The sequence below is a fragment of the Scomber scombrus genome, chromosome 18 (genome assembly GCF_963691925.1).
Source record: "Scomber scombrus chromosome 18, fScoSco1.1, whole genome shotgun sequence".
Lineage (NCBI taxonomy): Eukaryota > Metazoa > Chordata > Actinopteri > Scombriformes > Scombridae > Scomber > Scomber scombrus.
The window spans coordinates 6,082,754-6,099,522 of NC_084987.1; the positions used below are offsets into that span (position 1 = coordinate 6,082,754).

The 16,769-nt window shown below is 42.1% G+C and overlaps 3 protein-coding genes across 3 annotated transcripts; 2 read left to right on the forward strand and 1 right to left on the reverse strand.

The window, feature by feature from the left end:
• The first annotated feature begins 1,541 nt into the window (after nt 1-1,541).
• Nucleotides 1,542-3,018, forward strand: LOC133998889 (cytochrome c oxidase subunit 6A, mitochondrial). Its single transcript, XM_062437905.1, has 4 exons — nt 1,542-1,697; nt 2,122-2,191; nt 2,526-2,668; nt 2,784-3,018. The coding sequence occupies exons 2-4, from the start codon at nt 2,122-2,124 to the stop codon at nt 2,871-2,873; spliced, it is 303 nt and encodes a 100-aa protein (XP_062293889.1). The 5' UTR covers nt 1,542-1,697; the 3' UTR covers nt 2,874-3,018.
• A 1,366-nt stretch (nt 3,019-4,384) lies between these two features.
• Nucleotides 4,385-12,632, reverse strand: armc5 (armadillo repeat containing 5). Its single transcript, XM_062437902.1, has 7 exons — nt 11,722-12,632; nt 11,601-11,631; nt 11,374-11,484; nt 8,487-9,381; nt 7,635-8,398; nt 6,873-7,005; nt 4,385-6,634 (listed from the first exon to the last, which is right to left on the reverse strand). The coding sequence occupies exons 1-7, from the start codon at nt 12,097-12,099 to the stop codon at nt 5,233-5,235; spliced, it is 3,714 nt and encodes a 1,237-aa protein (XP_062293886.1). The 5' UTR covers nt 12,100-12,632; the 3' UTR covers nt 4,385-5,232.
• A 363-nt stretch (nt 12,633-12,995) lies between these two features.
• si:dkey-66i24.7 (uncharacterized) lies at nt 12,996-15,785 on the forward strand. The gene is made up of 2 exons (XM_062439268.1): nt 12,996-13,135; nt 14,230-15,785. Exons 1-2 carry the CDS (start codon nt 13,042-13,044, stop codon nt 14,832-14,834), a joined length of 699 nt encoding a protein of 232 aa, XP_062295252.1. The 5' UTR covers nt 12,996-13,041; the 3' UTR covers nt 14,835-15,785.
• Nucleotides 15,786-16,769: the final 984 nt, after the last annotated feature.

Sequence of the window (16,769 nt, forward strand, 5' to 3'; positions counted from 1 at the left end):
TTCAATGCTACAACCTTTTTTAAAGGTTATACAGGGTCATTTCTGCAGTCCAAATAATGAACTCAGTACAAACACTAACCGAGAAGGAAGGAACTCCAATGCAGAAGTAAGCCTGTTTAACACAACTGACTGAAAGGACAAGCAGAGTGTTTTAAGGACAGCTTCCTCATAGCAGCACTGCCCCATCTGGTGGATAGTTTGTATTAAAGGACAAGTTCTCAAATCCTTCAAGTGTGTCTTAAAATAGCAGTCAGGTGTCCATACCAACGGTGAAAGAGGTTTTCCTTGCTTTAATAATTCCTCCTGTTCATACTGACTATTAAAAGATCCCTTTAACATGTTCTTTCGATGTAATAGATGGAGGACAAAATGCATAGTGTGTCCACACAGTCATTTAAAAGTTGATGTGAAGCTTATATGAGGCTTCAGCAGTCTGAGTTAGTCATACCAAGCGGATATCTGACACATTTACTTTTTAGCATCAAATTCCCTCTTTGTGTTTCCCTGTTGAGCTGTGGTGGAAGTATAGTAACAAAAAGAGGGACATTGACACCAAAAACACTGTAATGTTGAAAGATATCTACTTGGTTTGACTTATTTTGACAGCTGAGGCTTCATATTAGCTTCAGATCAACTTTTAAATACATTTTTCTTGCACAGGAGGAGGACTGTGGATTTTGTCCCTCATCACTTACATTGTAAGTGCATTATGAAGAGATCTTCTATTGGTCAGTATGAACAGGATACATCATTACAGCACGAAAAACGTCTTTTAATATTCATTTGGGCTCCTGACTGGTTTTTTAAGACAGACTTGAAAAATTATGCACATCTTGGTTTTAAAACAGCAATGTAATTTTTTGTCAATATATTCTAATAACGTATATTTTCTCTCTTTATGACAAACCAACTTCCTTTGTTATGAAACTGGATATGTTAACACAGGAAACTGTAATTTATACTGTTAATATCATATGACAAAGGCTGAAGAAAGCTTAGAAGCCTGTGATCTACTACATTTATAAATACTTTAACTTTTAAGTCTTTTTTTTGTATATGAGATCTCAATCCCAGAGGACTTGCCTTTGAGTAATAACATTGCCCTCAATGGCTTATATTTTTCACATTACGATGTCATTGTTAATCTGATTTGGAAGGAAAAACAAGAAGGATTTACAGCCTTTGGTGATGAAGTAATCGTAAAAATGTAAATAGAGTGACGTCACGTTGCACCTGTGACCTGCAGCTGAACTCCAGGAGCTTTTTAAGAACGACAGTGAGGACCGAACAGCCTGAAACCAAAAGTGAAAGCTGGCACACTGATTATATTAATCAGCCTTCTCCATTAACTTAGGAGGCCATTAATGAGGATTAATAAGCGCTCTGCCCTGATTGCACTCTTTTTTTTAATATAGGCTGAATGTCCTCCACAGCACCCACACACCTCCTCCTCCTCCCCCTCCCCATCCTCTTCCTCTTCGTCACTTATCTGCCCGCCTTTGCACTTGCCCAAATATAAAGTTTCTTGGCGCAGCGACAGATTGAAATAGGGAGGAGTCTGACTAACAGAGTTCAGCTCAGGACAGACTGAAGGACAAACAAGCTGAGAAGAGGAGAAAATTAAAAGAGCAACGCTTACACCAGAGAAATAAGAAGAGGAAAATAAAGCATTTATAATATTGCCTACCTGAAGAACAGTAAGTTTTACCTTAATTTACTTATTTTTTACATTTTTGCTAGATTAGTAGTACTCTTGATATGCAGCAACAGCAGTAGGCCCAGTTTCAACCCTTACTGTACTGTAGGTGTTTATTTGTAAAGTTTTCAGGTATATAAATGATATTTTCTGCTAATTATTTGATCACAAATATCAGATTCTTGCATACAAGTTATCTTTAGATCACTTTGTTATTATTTCTGTTGGTCTGTTGTGTGTCTTGGGTCAGTACAAAGGTTACAGAAGTCCCCCTTGACATGCAAATAAAGCAGCATAGGTCATTTTAATCTCCTTACACTTCTTTGGTGTGACATAACACTGAAGTGTGTGGTCACTGTGTTTTCACATTCATCATGTATGTTTATGCAGGTGTGATTAAACATTTCTATCTATAAACTCTGCAGATGTCTCTGTCTGCCTTGGCCGCTCGTCGGGTGTTTGCCGCTGCGTCGCATTCGAGCCATGAGGGAGGAGGTCAGTGTGGCTTTCCTGTGTCTGTCTTGTCTGTCATATTAACCAAATTCAGACCTGCTATATGCACACAAAAAAAAAAAAAAAAAAAAAAAACAACGCCTCAGAGTCCGCTGTTAAACATTAACTGAAATGTCTGCAGAGTTGGCAGCCGTCCTGCACATTCACGCTGTTTGGCAGATAATCAGTTTTAATCATCGGTATGGACTCCATAGCACGACAGCTGCTCTAAATTTATGTTTGCGTTGCACACACACACACACACAAATATATTTGGATTGATTTTAGTGCTTTAGTCATGTGTTTTGTTGTTTTTTTAACTAATTGTTTTCCACAGCAAAGACCTGGAAGATACTGACCTGGGTGCTGGCCTTACCTGGTGTTGGTGTCTGCATGGCCAACGCCTACATGAAGATGCAGGCTAACTCGCATGATGGACCAGAGTTTGTGGCATACCCTCACCTGCGTATCCGCACCAAGGTGGGCTCATTTTACCCACTTTTTCAGAACTCTGCAAAACATTTTTTTAATGGAAATGGTCTTAGGTGAATGTAAAGATTTTTATTTACTAATTTGCCAACCTGTCTCCTTGTAGAAATTTCCCTGGGGCGATGGAAACCACAGTCTGTTCCACAACTCTCACACCAACGCTCTGCCCGACGGCTACGAGGGCTCCCATCATTGAGGGGACCAGTCACATTTCTCTACTCCTGAAACTCCAGTCTGCAGCCTGCTTGACTTAATTATACTGACCGAAACGGAGGCGAAGTAGCATCGTCATCAAGCGGTGCACTCAGATGGGAATAAAACCACTTTATGCTCTCTTACAATGAGTGCCATTTCTTGTTTCTTTAATTCAGAGTAGTGTGCAATTTATGTGTTTCTGAGACAAAAGTGTGGCGTCTTCTTTAACTGCCAATAAGGGTCATCAATGCTAGAAATGTTCAAATCCTGCAGACACTGGGGCACTGAGGATAACATTGCTAATATTCTCTGTTTCCCTATTGTCAATAAATCCCACAAAAAGGTTAAAAAAACATTAATGTTAGTTTAATCAAAGCCTGATGTTAGTTGCTTATTCTTTGGTGCCACTGACCTCCAACTGTTAATGAGCCACACTGCTGCAGCATGCTCCTTCTTTACAATGATCATGGGCACTAGAGTTAGTTTTGAGTCGATCCCACACACGCTGTCTTGTTGCTGTAAATACTGGGGACCCGAATTTAGGATATTCAGAGTCTGACTTTCAGATTAATGCATTAACTGTGAGGGCAATTAGAGGAGGGGGTTGAAATTAGTGTATTGATTTGTTATGTGCATGACATGTCTGCAGATGTTTTTTTATAAAAACTCATTATTACTGACAGCCTCAAAACAGCCTACAAGTGTCTCATGTTTTACCTTTAAAACTCACATTTTCATGCCTTTGTTCATCATCTGTGATACCAAAACATCACTTTTTTGCATCCTGTTAGTAGTTCAGCTATAAAACAACAACAATGCACTAAAGAGTGTCTCTCCTGTCAACTGAGGAGTCGTAGTTGCATCAGCATCTTTCAAAAGCAGCTTGAGCATCATCGCTAATGTTCAAGACCGGAGGTGAGAGATGAAAAAGAAATGAGCCCCGTGCTCCTCTGCATGACCTGTCCATTGACTTTGTACAGTTTTGTTTGTCATGTTTTTATCATGTGTGTCTTTGTGTATAATGACACAGCTAAAACAGGGAGTGATTTGACTTACAAAACATAAGTTGACTCAGGAGCTTCTTGACACCGTAGTAAATACTCACTAAAGGGCCAAACGTGTATAAATCCGCTCAAATAACTCAAAAGAGTTCCCAACAAATGCACTAAACTACATATGTATAACCTATATTTTTCAGTAGGAAGAAAATGATGGAAGTTGGAGAGTATTGAGAGACTTTTTTAGTTTTTGTATTTTTATGTGATTTGATTGAATCTCTGCAGCTTTATCCTTTAAAATGCAAAAACATTTAGTAATAATTAGTAGCATGCCAGGTGTCATTGGGCAAAAGGCAAGGTACACACTGGACAGGTCGCCAGTACATCACATCACTAACATAGATTAGACAGACAACCAGTCACACCTAGGGGCAATAAGAGTCTCCAATTAACCTAACCTGCATGTTTTTGGTCTGTGTGAAGCTGGAGTACCCGGACAAAACTCATTACAGAAGGGACCCAGCCGGCCGGCGGGTGAGGCAACAGTGCTAACCACTGCACCACCCTGCCGCTCTATGCCAGGTGTCGGACTCCTGAAAATGAAAAGTCATAACGATTCATTCACTGAATTTCACAAGAATTCAACCGTTTTTGAGACATTTATCTCTCTGTTGGAGTGAAATCTAACAGACTGACATTACCTGAAGATATGTGCTCTGATCAATGTGTAGAAAATCAGTTTCTGGATCCAAAATCAAACAAGAAAAAAAAACTGAAGGCAAAGTGAAGCTCCAACAACGGATTAAGTGGCATAAATTTATATATTCAGTTGGCATAAATTGATATGCGACAGGTGAAATCTACACTGTATATTCTGCTATTTCATATTATCTCTATGTATGTACAAAATAAACAACTGGCTCCTAGACCAAACCTGATAATTCCAGTACTTCCAGCTAAATTAATTACATTTATCAAATGCATTTGCTGACACTTGCTCTCCGCCCTCCCTTCAAAAAAAAAGAAAAAGAAAAATCACAATACAAATGTCATTAGAAGTTAAACAGTAAATTAACACCATTATGTCATGCTTTGACAGGCTACAAACTAAATAAAAATTCAGGCTTTGAAATTATGAAAATAAATCAACATTCTTGTTAGTGCCGAAAGAATTCAAACAGCATGTTTTTCAGGTAATGATGCCACTGTTATAACCTGCACTTTGGACTATATTAGACATTTAATAAAATTATAACAATGGCATCTTTTCTAGAGGCTTATAACAAGCTCCCCAAGTCGACTCTGACTCTGATCTGTGACCTCTGAATTCATATCAACCACATCAATCCACGTTTCATCAGCTTAGCTCAGAGCGGCCGTGGCCAGACTCAGCAGGTCCTGTTTCAAAGTGTCCGTGCAGTCTGCCTCTCTGGCGAGTCTGCGAAGGCACTCCCTGGCGAGGGAGGAGGAGGAGAAGGGCCGAGGACAGTCCTGACAGCCCAGCAGCAGAGACAAGCAGGCCCGACCCAGCGCTGGGTAGCTGTACCGCTGGGAAAACCAGTATATCTGAGGGAGGAGAGCAGCCAGCATCCCACCCTGTGCTGAACTTCTCGTCAAGTTCTTTGGTCTCAGCTCTTCTGGAGTGAGTGAGCTTGATCTGGACACCGGGGCGTCCTTCAGGTCCGAAGTTGGACCGAGTTCCCTGCTAGCCTTTCGACTAGCCGCGCAGCTTTTTTTACTGTCTGTTTGATGTAGGAAACTGTTTGGTTTCTTCGTCTGTCCCGGTAGATTTTCCGTTTGTGCCTCTAAGCCACTCAACTCCAACTCGGATGTTCGATTGGCCAGGTTCTCCTCGGCAGATTCGAGACATTCTTGGTCCATTTTAGATGCGTCCTTGTCGGCGTTGTCCTCCGTGGGAGCTGATGCAGCTCGACTAGCAGCCTTGGTGGAGCAGGACAGGAGAAGAGACACGCAGAGATCTTCTAACTCTCTCTGCAGCTCCGTCACCAAGAATCTGCACGCTCCGGTCATCACCTCGCCTAGACGTGTTTTCTGGAAAGCCGGGTGCTCCTCCTTCTCCTTTTTACAGAAATCCAGCCCATCAAGGACCAGTGTGTTCAAAATCTGACAGTGTCCTCTCTTCTCTCCATCATCCCCTTCTTTTGTTGTTTCCGTGTCGTTTGGGAGGCGACACCCGTGCAGGTAATGCAGCACCGGTAGCAACATACCTGTGCTAACATCTTTAATGTGGATGGCTTCTTCTAAGTCACCCTGAGCCTCTCCGAATCCGCCTCTCAGCAGAGCCCTGAAGTACTCAGAGCCGACCCCGTCTGTTCCCTCCACCCCTGCTACAGCCTCCCTGTTGGCCGGGATCTCGGTGCCGTCGTCCAGCAGCAGCAGGAGGTCAAAGTCTGACTCACCGTAAGGACAGACGTCTACTAGTCGAGCCTTTTTCGAAGGAGGGGGGGAAGCAGCGTCTCTTTTACCGACCGTCTGTGTTTTAACCGGGTTGAGATGTCTTTTGTCAAGTTCCGCTTTGACGACGCCCGTCAGGTTAGAGAGGCATCCAATCAGGAGAGAGAGGTACAGTGTGTGGGGCTGAGAGGTCAGAGCTGAATGGGGTAAGTTAAACCAATCAGAAAGGAACCTCACACTTTCAGCGGGGTGGTCTTCATCCATGTCATCGTCATCGCAGCAGAGGGGCTGCAGAGCCAAGAGCAGACCGCCGCTGTCCAGGAGGAGCTTCTTCAACAGGGGCTTGTTGCTGTCGGAGAAAAAGAGGATTTATAAAACTCATATTTGATTGTCTTAATCATCTGTCTGCAAGTAAATCTGAGAATAGTAAATTAAAAAGCATTAACTCAGTAAATGAAGTACAATACAACTCTTTAAAGGCCCTTGAGAATAATATGAGGACAAAAAAAGTTAATTTTACGACATTCCTACACTTTTCAGTCTTAAAACCTGACAGATCTCATATTTTCTACACTTTTACGACTCACCTGCTGATTAACGGCAGAGACAGAGCGCAGTTCATCTTGTCTGACTCGGAGCCGGAAAGCATCACGTGAGCGATAACTCCAGAGCCGAATCCAGACTCACACTGGACCCGCAGATTACTGAGAAGAGCCAAACCTACAAGGACAAGTCACAATTATAAACTTCTCTTATATATAAAAGAGCTGCAATGAATAGTTTAATTGATTAAGTGATTGACAGAAAATTAATGGGCAACTACAATAATTGCTTCAGTCGTTTTTTAAGGGAAAAATACCAAATTATGCTGGTTGCATTAGCAAAATTTGACACTTGTTATATGTCATATGTATATCATGATTAATTCATAGAAAAATAATGGTCAGATTAATCAATAGTGAAAATGGTTGTTAACTACAGCCCTAAAAATGACGAATAGTTACATTTATTATTTAAGCTACTTCCTGGTAATTACATTTAATGATTTACTCACTAATATAATAGAAGATTAGTCACATTTTTATTATCTCTAACTTTAAATAGTAATTTTTTTCAAAGGAAACCTACCAAACATTTATATGTATGTGTGTTTATTTATGTATAATGTGTTTGGACTTTGGACTGTTAGACAAAACAAGACATTTGAAGGCGTCACTCTGGGCTCTATCTTTGTTGAAACTGTTATTTTAAAGAAACTATGAAGTTTACAGGTTGAATAACGCTCCTTAGGTTATCAAAAGTTACCATGAAATCAACTTGTAACCTCATTATGATTTTCTTTCTCTTACCCAGTTGTCTAACTTTAGCTTTCACTCGGTCCGTCTGCCTCCTCTCTCCCTGCGATCCCCGCTCTCTCTGGCAGAGATGGTGGCGAATCAGCGCCACGGAGCCGGTCCGGACCAGTGACTGCAAACAGTTGGGGTTGCAGCTTAGCCGGCACAGCATGCGGAAGCACCTGCTGCTGGGGTCCTGGTGCTGGGTGAGGTAGTAGAGCAGACCGGACATGATGCCCGAGTTAACCAGAGCGGCACTCGGGTCCGTGGAGTGGGAGAAGCGAGAAAGCAGCAGCAGGATGGGAGACTCCGGGGTCCAGGGTTCAGGGTGGTAAGGGTGGTGGTACGCCATGGAGCGGGAGGCAGAGGGAGGGGTGTCAAGAGTGACTTTTGATAAACAGACTGATGAGTGAGCCCGCTGCCTCCTTCTGTGCGGGGATGTGAACTTTGATGGAGAAACTGGCGTTTTAGTGGGAGAGGAGACAGTGGAGGAAGCAGGCTGGATTTGTGGACTGGAGGGAGGCGGGTCGGTGACTTTCCCTGGGGATGACAGCTGGGGCACGCAGGAGGGCTGAGCTACTTTTTTAGAAGCAGAAGAGGTAACGGGGTTGGGAGGAGAAGAGTTTTTTGGAGAGGGATGCGAGTCAGGGTTCGGGGAGGAGGTTTGAGGGGATGAAGACGGTTGGATCTGAAGACTTGCCCATTCCCCGTCAACACTGCCCGGGGAATCGAGCAGGTCCCCCTCAGAAGAGATCAAACCCTCAGACACCAACCAGGACCTGAAGAAACCACAAATAACATTAGCTTTAAAAGAAAAGAATGATAAAGAATAATAAAAAATGTACTTGAGCTCTTCATTTTACATACCTGAGACTTAAAAAGCTCGATGAGCACAGACCTTGCTCCCGACCAGCCTCCTCCTTCTTGTACCCCTCAGGTGGGGGAAAGTCGAAAGAGTCGAAACCTGTCGAGGACAGGAGCTCAGTGGGAGACATGCTGGAGGTGATGCTTACGTCCATCTTCTCGGGGGGTTGCTCCTCCCCTCTGGTGAGCTCGACGAGTCGGGCAACAAGCAGAGGGACCAGCCCTAACTCCTGCAACTGCTCCATGGCCGTTTCATCAAAAACAAAGTCCACACAGGCCAGAATAGCGAGCCGGGAAAGGGGGTGACTCTTGTGGGCGGCCAAAAAGCTGATTAACGCCTCCAGTCCGCCGCTCTCCTTCACCTTAGCCCGGTTGACGGCTTCCTTACAGCACAAGCACAGCGCCTTGAGGAAGACTCCAGACTTCAGCGGGTCTCTCTTCACCTCCTCTGTGAATTTCTGAATGACCCCGAGTGACCCCACAAGAGGGCGCAGGCAGCCTTGGGAGCACATGTTGGCCAAAGTTTTCAGTGCCAGCTCCTCAAAAGGTTTACCGGACTCCCCCGACGCCATGACACCGAGCTGCGCCAGGACCCCAGAACGCGACACCTCCCTGGCACATTCGACACCGCAGCTCCGGGTCAGCTCATGGATGGTCCTGAGCGCCGCCCGCCTCAGCCCCTGGGGGTACTCCGGAGCGATGAGGGGGGCGAGGGCAGATACGGTCCCTTGGGTGAGCAGCGACAGGCGGTTCGAGGGCGTGTCGGAGAGGTAGAGGAGAGCTCGAGCGGCGGACTGAGCACACTCCAGTTTAGGGCAGGGTTCTTTGGGGGGTGCAGTGGTGGGGGAAGAGGGGGCAGAGGAGAGAGACACACAGAGGAGGAGGAGAGGAACGCCACCTGTGTAGAAAAAAGAAAGAAGAACTGATTAATGGTAACATGAATAGACATTTCCAACTGTAGTCTGTTTATCTCCGTCACCTCCAGGGTTGGGTACTGAAGTTCGTACTTTTAATAGTACCGACCGAATTATATCAGTACTACCGAGTATTGATTTACATCAAATTAAACGGTGCCTAATTTTGGTACATTCAGGCGCATAGGTCTGTAGAGGAACGCACGAGCTGGGCGCATGACAGAGCAGATTATTATATCTCTGTCCAGAAACTATTTATACCTTGCTCATGGGTGCAATACCAGCAGTAACCTGTGTTGACGTTCGTTGAGAAATATCACGAACGTCATTACACCTACTAAACTCAGTCATGGTGTCACCATGTGTAACTATAATGGCGCAACAGCTACACAGATGCATTGTGGGAAAACAGTGCTAACAACAGAAACACATATTAAGAAATATGTTTAGAAGAAATATGGTTAATAAAGGCTAAATAACCCATGTGAATAGATTTTAATATATATTTTGCACTTGTTATATATGTTCAAAATAAATAGGCAAAACATTTTAAAGTAAGGATTTTGGGACTTTTTGGGTTGATACTTCAGGCGTTACAGATTTAGAGTAAAGTACTGAAATGAAGTACCGTTGAGTATCGATACCGAACACCAGGTACCGGTACTGGTATCACTTCAAATCTGAAAGGTACCCAACCAAAGTACCCTCCGCTTTCCCACGCTGTCATAAAACGCTTCATTCATAATTCGGACATCACCACATCTTACCAATGATATTCCTGCCTGCGTTCCTCCAGCCAATCACTGTCTAGATGCTTTAACTTGTTATTCTGACCTATTATTAAACAACCCAGCCGTCAACACCATGACCTCTGTGGTATCCAGGGAGACTTGTCCAAATGTTTCCACCTACTGGCCTCGCTCCACCACCACCAGCAGCAGCAGCAGCATTTAGACTTCGGAGGGTCATGCCCTTTCTTCCTATCTCCCTACACTTTATGTAGATTTTTCACATCGTTGGAGTTTAATCCCCATAAATCTGTGTTGTCAGTTGTCACATATTTTCTAACTGATCTCTCTTTATTCAAGTTTCTTATGAAGAGAAAATATTCAACACATTTGGACCATTTGGCAAGTTTCTGCACACCTGTTCCTCTCATCCACTGGTAATGAATTATAATATGAATAGCTGGATGGATCACTTCATGCCTCAAGAATATAAATATATATATATAAATATATATATGTATATATATATATTTAGATTATTTTAAGCATTTTTTTGCTTTATTACATATTTTGACTGTGAAGACAGACCTGAAATGTATGGAGGGAGGGTGGGAAGCATAGAAATTCAGAAGATTAGTCGATTTATTGATTAGTTGCAAACTATTAAATTAATTGCCAACTATTTTGATAACTGCCTAATCATGTTGAGTCATTTTTTAAGAAAAGAAATGTCTAAATTATCTTATTCCAGACAAAACAAGGCATTTGAAGGTGTAATTTTGGGCTTTGGGAAACAGTTATCTAAATTTTTCACCATTTTATGACATTTTATGACCAAACAACTAACAAACTAATTTAGAAAATAATCAACAGATTAACAGATCATTAAAATAATCTTTAGTTGCCTTACTCTCAAGTATAAAAATGAAAAAGTATGAATGTTTATATACAACAGGTTAGAAAGCCAAAATCCAATATTTGCATTGTCATTTTATGAAATCAAAACATTTTAATATTTACATTCACAAAAACCCGAAGATACCTGCTAACACTTTAAAGCCTGCCCATAAATCCGTGTTTCTTTCCCGTATAAAGAAAAGAAAAAATAAGTTACTATAAATTGTACATTTTAGTTAATTCTGCTGCAAAAAGCATTAAAGCTGCTTCTCATTTCTAAATGCAGGAAAAACTGCCAACTTAAAAAAGTGATGCAGTGAGACGCGCTACCATTTCCCTCCTCTCTCTTACCGGCAGAGTGAATGAGTGCTGAGCTCTCTGGATCCATCGCCAAGTTTCCCAAAGCTCGGGCTGCTCGGTTCTGGACGGTCTCCAGGGCCACATTTCTCTTCAGGATGTCCACTGAGAAAGTCAAGAATAGGTTTTTTTTAAGATGAAATGTTTTAATATCTGATAAAAATGATTGTGAATCCTGGCTTTTATCATAAAAAGTCACATGAGTGGACGATTTCACTTACCTACGACGTTTATTCCATCCAGCTTACGAATCTGTAGTGGAAGACGATTCAGATATGAGCAATTTTAAAGATTAAATCACATCAGTTTTCAATATATTTTTTATTATTTAGTTCATCTCACCTCTATGCGTGTCTCCAGCTCAGTGCAGCAGTTGGCCAGGATGCTGAGAGCCAGGTCCAAAGTTTTCCTGGAGCAGTCTGGGTGCCCAAGCAGGTCCAACAGGGGCCGAAGACCACCTCGAGTTCTGAATCGGGCGATGCCGGCCTTGTCACCCTTGATGTGCTGCGTCCGGATCGCAACCAGGGCTCTCCACTGAGAGACCCTGGTCCTCTTATCCAACTCTCTGCCACCGCCTGAGTCTGCCTTGCCATGTTCAGCCCCCGATCTGGGTTTGGAGAGGTGACTCAAGCACCAGGTCAGAGAGGACTCGGGTGATGATGGGTGCCCCTCCTTGGCGTGTGCTCGAGATTGTTTCACTTGCACAGGTGATGCAGCCATGGTGTCTCTGCCTGGCTCACTAATCTCAATATTCCTCCTTTCAGCAAACAAAAATACTACACACACTCTTGAGCATCCCTGGAGGCTGCCAGTGAAACACTAACAAATCAAACATGTCCTTTTTTTCTCTCTCTTTCAATTAATCAACTAAATAACTCAGCTTGTGAAATGTGACTTTACTGTGTTCATTCATATTTTTTCAAAACAAAAAAGTTTCCACACAAATAACACAGTGGTGTGGTCAGAACTACAGATACCAGCATGGAAAAGTAAAGTTGTACCACCTGATGCCGCGGTGCCTTCTGGGAAATGGAGTCCCACCAGCTTCGGTCCACTCCCTTACCAAAAAACAGGCCTACATCGTGAGGAGGCCGACCACGCGTTATTCTGCGTAATGGACGTGTACTTGCTCAACACAACACATGTTTGCACATCAAATGACGAATCAAAGCTCTGTTTGTTCAATGTTTTGACACCACTGGCCCACTAATTTTGGTGCAACAAAAAAGCAATCGCCTGTGTTAGCCGCTAACGCCATCTTTAGCCAAACAACAAAAACAGGGGGCGGTCGAGGGAGGGAGCACGGAGTGAAGAGGAGGGTCGGCGAGGTAGATGGCGGTAGTTGTAGTTCGGAACGTCGCTGCCTGTGGTCTTCTAGAACGCGTTTCCTCGATTTAAAAAACTACATTCCCCGAGGCGGTTGAAACGTGAAGCTTCTGTCGAGCACGTCGCGGCGGTTAGGGATTGTAGTTTTATTAGCGCGGCTCGACTAATCAAAAGAACGCTCGTCTTAACCGTAAAGTACTACAGCTCCCAAGCTGCCGAGCGACGTTGCTATTTTCATCGTTTTACTCGATGCTGAGAGGGTTGTTAAAGTCCACGGTAGATACGCCGATAATAAATAAACAACTTTTAACAGTGATGGTGGCGATTTAGCAAAGCATGGAGGTGATCGAAACAATTGTGATACAGAGTACTGAGGTGGAGGGAAAGGAAACGGTGGTGTCCAGTGTGGACGCTGATAAATCAAAAACAGGTGAGTAGTCGCTGCCTGAAGTTAGATATCATCCAGTCACCGCATGCAGCGAGGAGGGCCTGATGAGTGCGCAGGCTCTGCATCAAATACATGCATTGCTATATTTATTTACTGTCTATCTGGTATGCTTTAAAATAGGTGTTTTTATTGCACAGGCCATGTCAAAGTGTGCAGGTTCAGTGCAAGGTCATAAATATAACAACCAGTTACCAAGAGCTGGAAAGTAACTAACTATATTTACTCAAGTACTGCACTAATTTTAAGGTATTCAAGTATTTTATATTAATGCTACTTTATACTTCTACTGCACTACATTTCAGACGGAAATATTGTACTTTTTACGACACTACATTTATTTGACAGCTTTAGCTACTTTTCAGATTAAGATTTGACACAATAGATAATATAACAAGCTTTTAAAATACAACACATTGTTAAAGATGAAACCAGTGGATGTCTTACAAAAAGCAGTGTGTAGTCAGGCTCACATTTCAGATGAGTTGTTAACAGCTCCACCAAATAGTGATTTTTCCCTCTAAACTTCTCACATGGTTTCATTTCAATAAAATGATGCAATATTTCACTATTTATCTTTGTTACGTCTTCTTTCCTCTCCCATTAATCATCTCACCACCCCTCACATTTATCTGCTGACCCTTTGGAGGGGCCCCACCCCTAGGTTGGGAACCACTGGACTAAACTAGCTAACTGTATATAAAGTAGTGTAAACTAGCTCCACCTCCAGCAGCTACAACAGTAACATGCTGCTCTAACACTGATGCTTCACTATTAATAATCTAATGATGTCATAATAATAATATATCAGTCAGAGGACCAAACCACTACTTTTACTGTAATACTGCATACTACATCACTCATAATACTGCAGTACTTTTACTGTAATACTTTATCTGCATTTCATTACTAATACTTTAGTGCTTTTTTTACCTTAAGTAGGATTTTCCATGTGGGACTTTTACTTGTAATGGAGTATTTTAAAATTGCTGTATTTGTACTTGTACTAAAGAAAAGGATCTCGGTACGTCTTCCACCACTGTGAGTGATATTCTCCACCTTTTTATTTCCCCCTCTAGAATTTATATGGACGCTGCAGGCTACATGGCACCTTGTTAACACTCGGCTGGAGATGGATCAGGCTTTCGACCAGCCAGTGTGCAAGAAAAAGAAACTTTGGGAGATGGTGGCAGTGAGGGTGAACGCCAAACTGAGGGAGTCTGAGGTCACTGACGTCACCGTGAAGGCATACGAGTGTGACCTCAAGTGGAGAAACATGCTGGCCACGTACAGGAAGAACGCAGAGAGGGCCAAGAGGCTGGGGGTGGCCAGTGTCCACTGGGAGTTCTTCAAGGCCATGCACGAGGTCCTGGGCAAGAGCCGGGAGGAGATCGAATCGCAGCGTCAGGCCAAGCTCAGCGGGACGAGAGTGGGCAAGGCCATCGCCAGCAAAAGATTCACCCCGATCCTCCCTACGCCTCCTGCGACAGCCGCCCCCTGCTCCTCGCGGCCTCCGCAGGACATCCTGCAGCTGTACATGGAGCTGCAGGAGAGGAAGATGAACATGTGGGCCCAGCAGAAAGCTCTGGAGGAGAGGAAGATAGAGGCCATCAACAACCTGGCCCAGGCCATCTCCAGCCTGGCTCAGAAGAACAGCACACAGACGCCCAAAGACGGACCCTAGACTGGAGACGTGAAGCGGATCTGGACTTTTGATTTGTGCCGTTTTGCTGTTACCAAAAACTTTTCTGATACTGCACGAAGAAAACTGTTGGAGCACATTTTTAACAGAGGCTCTTTGGTCGTATTAGCACATTTTTTATTGTTACAGTTTTTAGAATAATTTGGCCAGTATGAACTCTGTGAGGATAGAAATGTTGTAATTAATGAAAATATAGTTTATAAAACAACAGACTCACTTATCAAAACCTGGGCAGCACTTGTTTACACAAAAAAACAGACCACATATCATTTAATGGTTTATCCTTTTCTGTAGATCTCCCAGTACTTGAAATCATATCTTATTTTTATACCAAAACTAATAGATAATAATTATTTTCATTATCAATTAATCTTTTTTTGTCCAACCAACAGTTCCAAAACTTAAAAATGTTAAGTTTACTATCATGAATGACACAGAAAATCATTACATCATCATATTTAACAAACAAAACCAACACATTTTTGCCATATTTGCTTTAAAAAAAGACTAAAATGATTATTCTGCTATAGAAAGTTGCCGATTTTGTGACAATCGACTAATCGTTGCAGCTCTAGAAAAGTTAATTATGATCGGAGAGTAAAAAGCCCACTAAAATATTACTTATATATAATATTAATAATATTAATAGAGGCATCCTTCCACCACTGTACCAGTTATTGATATTAAATGTGAGCAGTCTATGCAAGAGTGGAGCATGTTTTGTATGAAGGCGATCATGACGTGGTGATACTGAGTTTTTTCAGAGGTATAAATACATGAACGCAGGTATTCATAGCTGTGTACTACTGTTAGTACATTATTAATATACTCTGTTATGTTACCAGACAGTATGAACAACTTCAATATGTTATGTTTTGCCTTGTAATAAATAAAAACTACTTTTCTAAATGTTTGCCCAGTTTTGTTTTTACATATTTGGTGGTGGACAGAATATTAGAGACATGTATGCCAGTGGTAGGTAAACAGTGGTCCGTGGGCCAAAAATATATTTGGCCCCTTGATGAAACTCTTAATATACCAGTGTTAATATCAGTGTATAGAGTAATTAAAGTCAATAAACATAATCAATGGGCAACTCATTATTAGTTATAATGGTGTTTGGAGAGTTTTGTGGTGTAGATATTACACTAATGATCACATATAAAGCTGAACACAAATATAATGTTCTCACCAGTCATTATTGATTCTTATTTGGAAAAATGTTTGAGGTTTCTTTCAGAGAGTAGCAACATTGACATACATGGAAATAATCTTTTTTTTTTCCTTGTGTAAGTTTGATTATGTCAGAATAAAGGAATTTTCCATTTAATCAAAGCCAACTTAGACTAATTGCATCAATCTTAAAGGTGCAATATGCAACATTCAGCACAATTAGACGTCAGCAAACAACTATTTGCTATGTAAAGATAAAGTGAAGTAATGGCGTCCTCATGCAGTGAATGAAGTCACACTTCTTTCTAAATGTGTTGTCTGAGCTTCTCTGTGTTCTTTGTTTGCATGTTAGTGTATGTGAGTCCTTCACTGTCCTCCCTGCAACACATTTTCAACATGTCAGCTGATTTGCACTATTTTATTAGATGCCACTTTTTTTTTTTACCCCCAACTTTATTAGTAAATGACGCTCACATTATTTTGATCTGAGGTGCTTGTGTGACATCTAGTGGGGATGAATGTCGTGTAATGCACCTTTATAAAGTCTAGTCTGTGTGGTGATTTTACTTTTTTAAAAGTACATTTTAAAAGTGGAATAGAAACTGGCTGCAGCTGTTAAAGTTAAAAATGGAAACTCTCTGTCGACTCATCATATATTATTATCTCCCTAACCCTAATCCTAACTCTAACCCTAAAAAATGAGCCAGTTATCCACCTGTTACCTGATTATTGTGAAGTGTATGT

What these genes read in the sequence shown, in the direction of transcription:
- LOC133998889 (XM_062437905.1), top strand. Translation starts at nt 2,122, where the DNA reads ATGTCTCTGTCTGCCTTGGCCGCTCGTCGGGTGTTTGCCGCTGCGTCG. An exon ending in TTCGAGCCATGAGGGAGGAG is followed by an intron (nt 2,192 to 2,525) that starts GTCAGTGTGGCT and finishes TGTTTTCCACAG; the next exon opens with CAAAGACCTGGAAGATACTG. An exon ending in ACCTGCGTATCCGCACCAAG is followed by an intron (nt 2,669 to 2,783) that starts GTGGGCTCATTT and finishes GTCTCCTTGTAG; the next exon opens with AAATTTCCCTGGGGCGATGG.
- armc5 (XM_062437902.1), bottom strand. Translation starts at nt 12,099, where the DNA reads ATGGCTGCATCACCTGTGCAAGTGAAACAATCTCGAGCACACGCCAAG. An exon ending in GGATGGAATAAACGTCGTAG is followed by an intron (nt 11,485 to 11,600) that starts GTAAGTGAAATC and finishes TGACTTTCTCAG; the next exon opens with TGGACATCCTGAAGAGAAAT. An exon ending in AGCTAAAGTTAGACAACTGG is followed by an intron (nt 7,006 to 7,634) that starts GTAAGAGAAAGA and finishes TTGTCCTTGTAG; the next exon opens with GTTTGGCTCTTCTCAGTAAT.
- si:dkey-66i24.7 (XM_062439268.1), top strand. Translation starts at nt 13,042, where the DNA reads ATGGAGGTGATCGAAACAATTGTGATACAGAGTACTGAGGTGGAGGGA. An exon ending in CGCTGATAAATCAAAAACAG is followed by an intron (nt 13,136 to 14,229) that starts GTGAGTAGTCGC and finishes TTCCCCCTCTAG; the next exon opens with AATTTATATGGACGCTGCAG.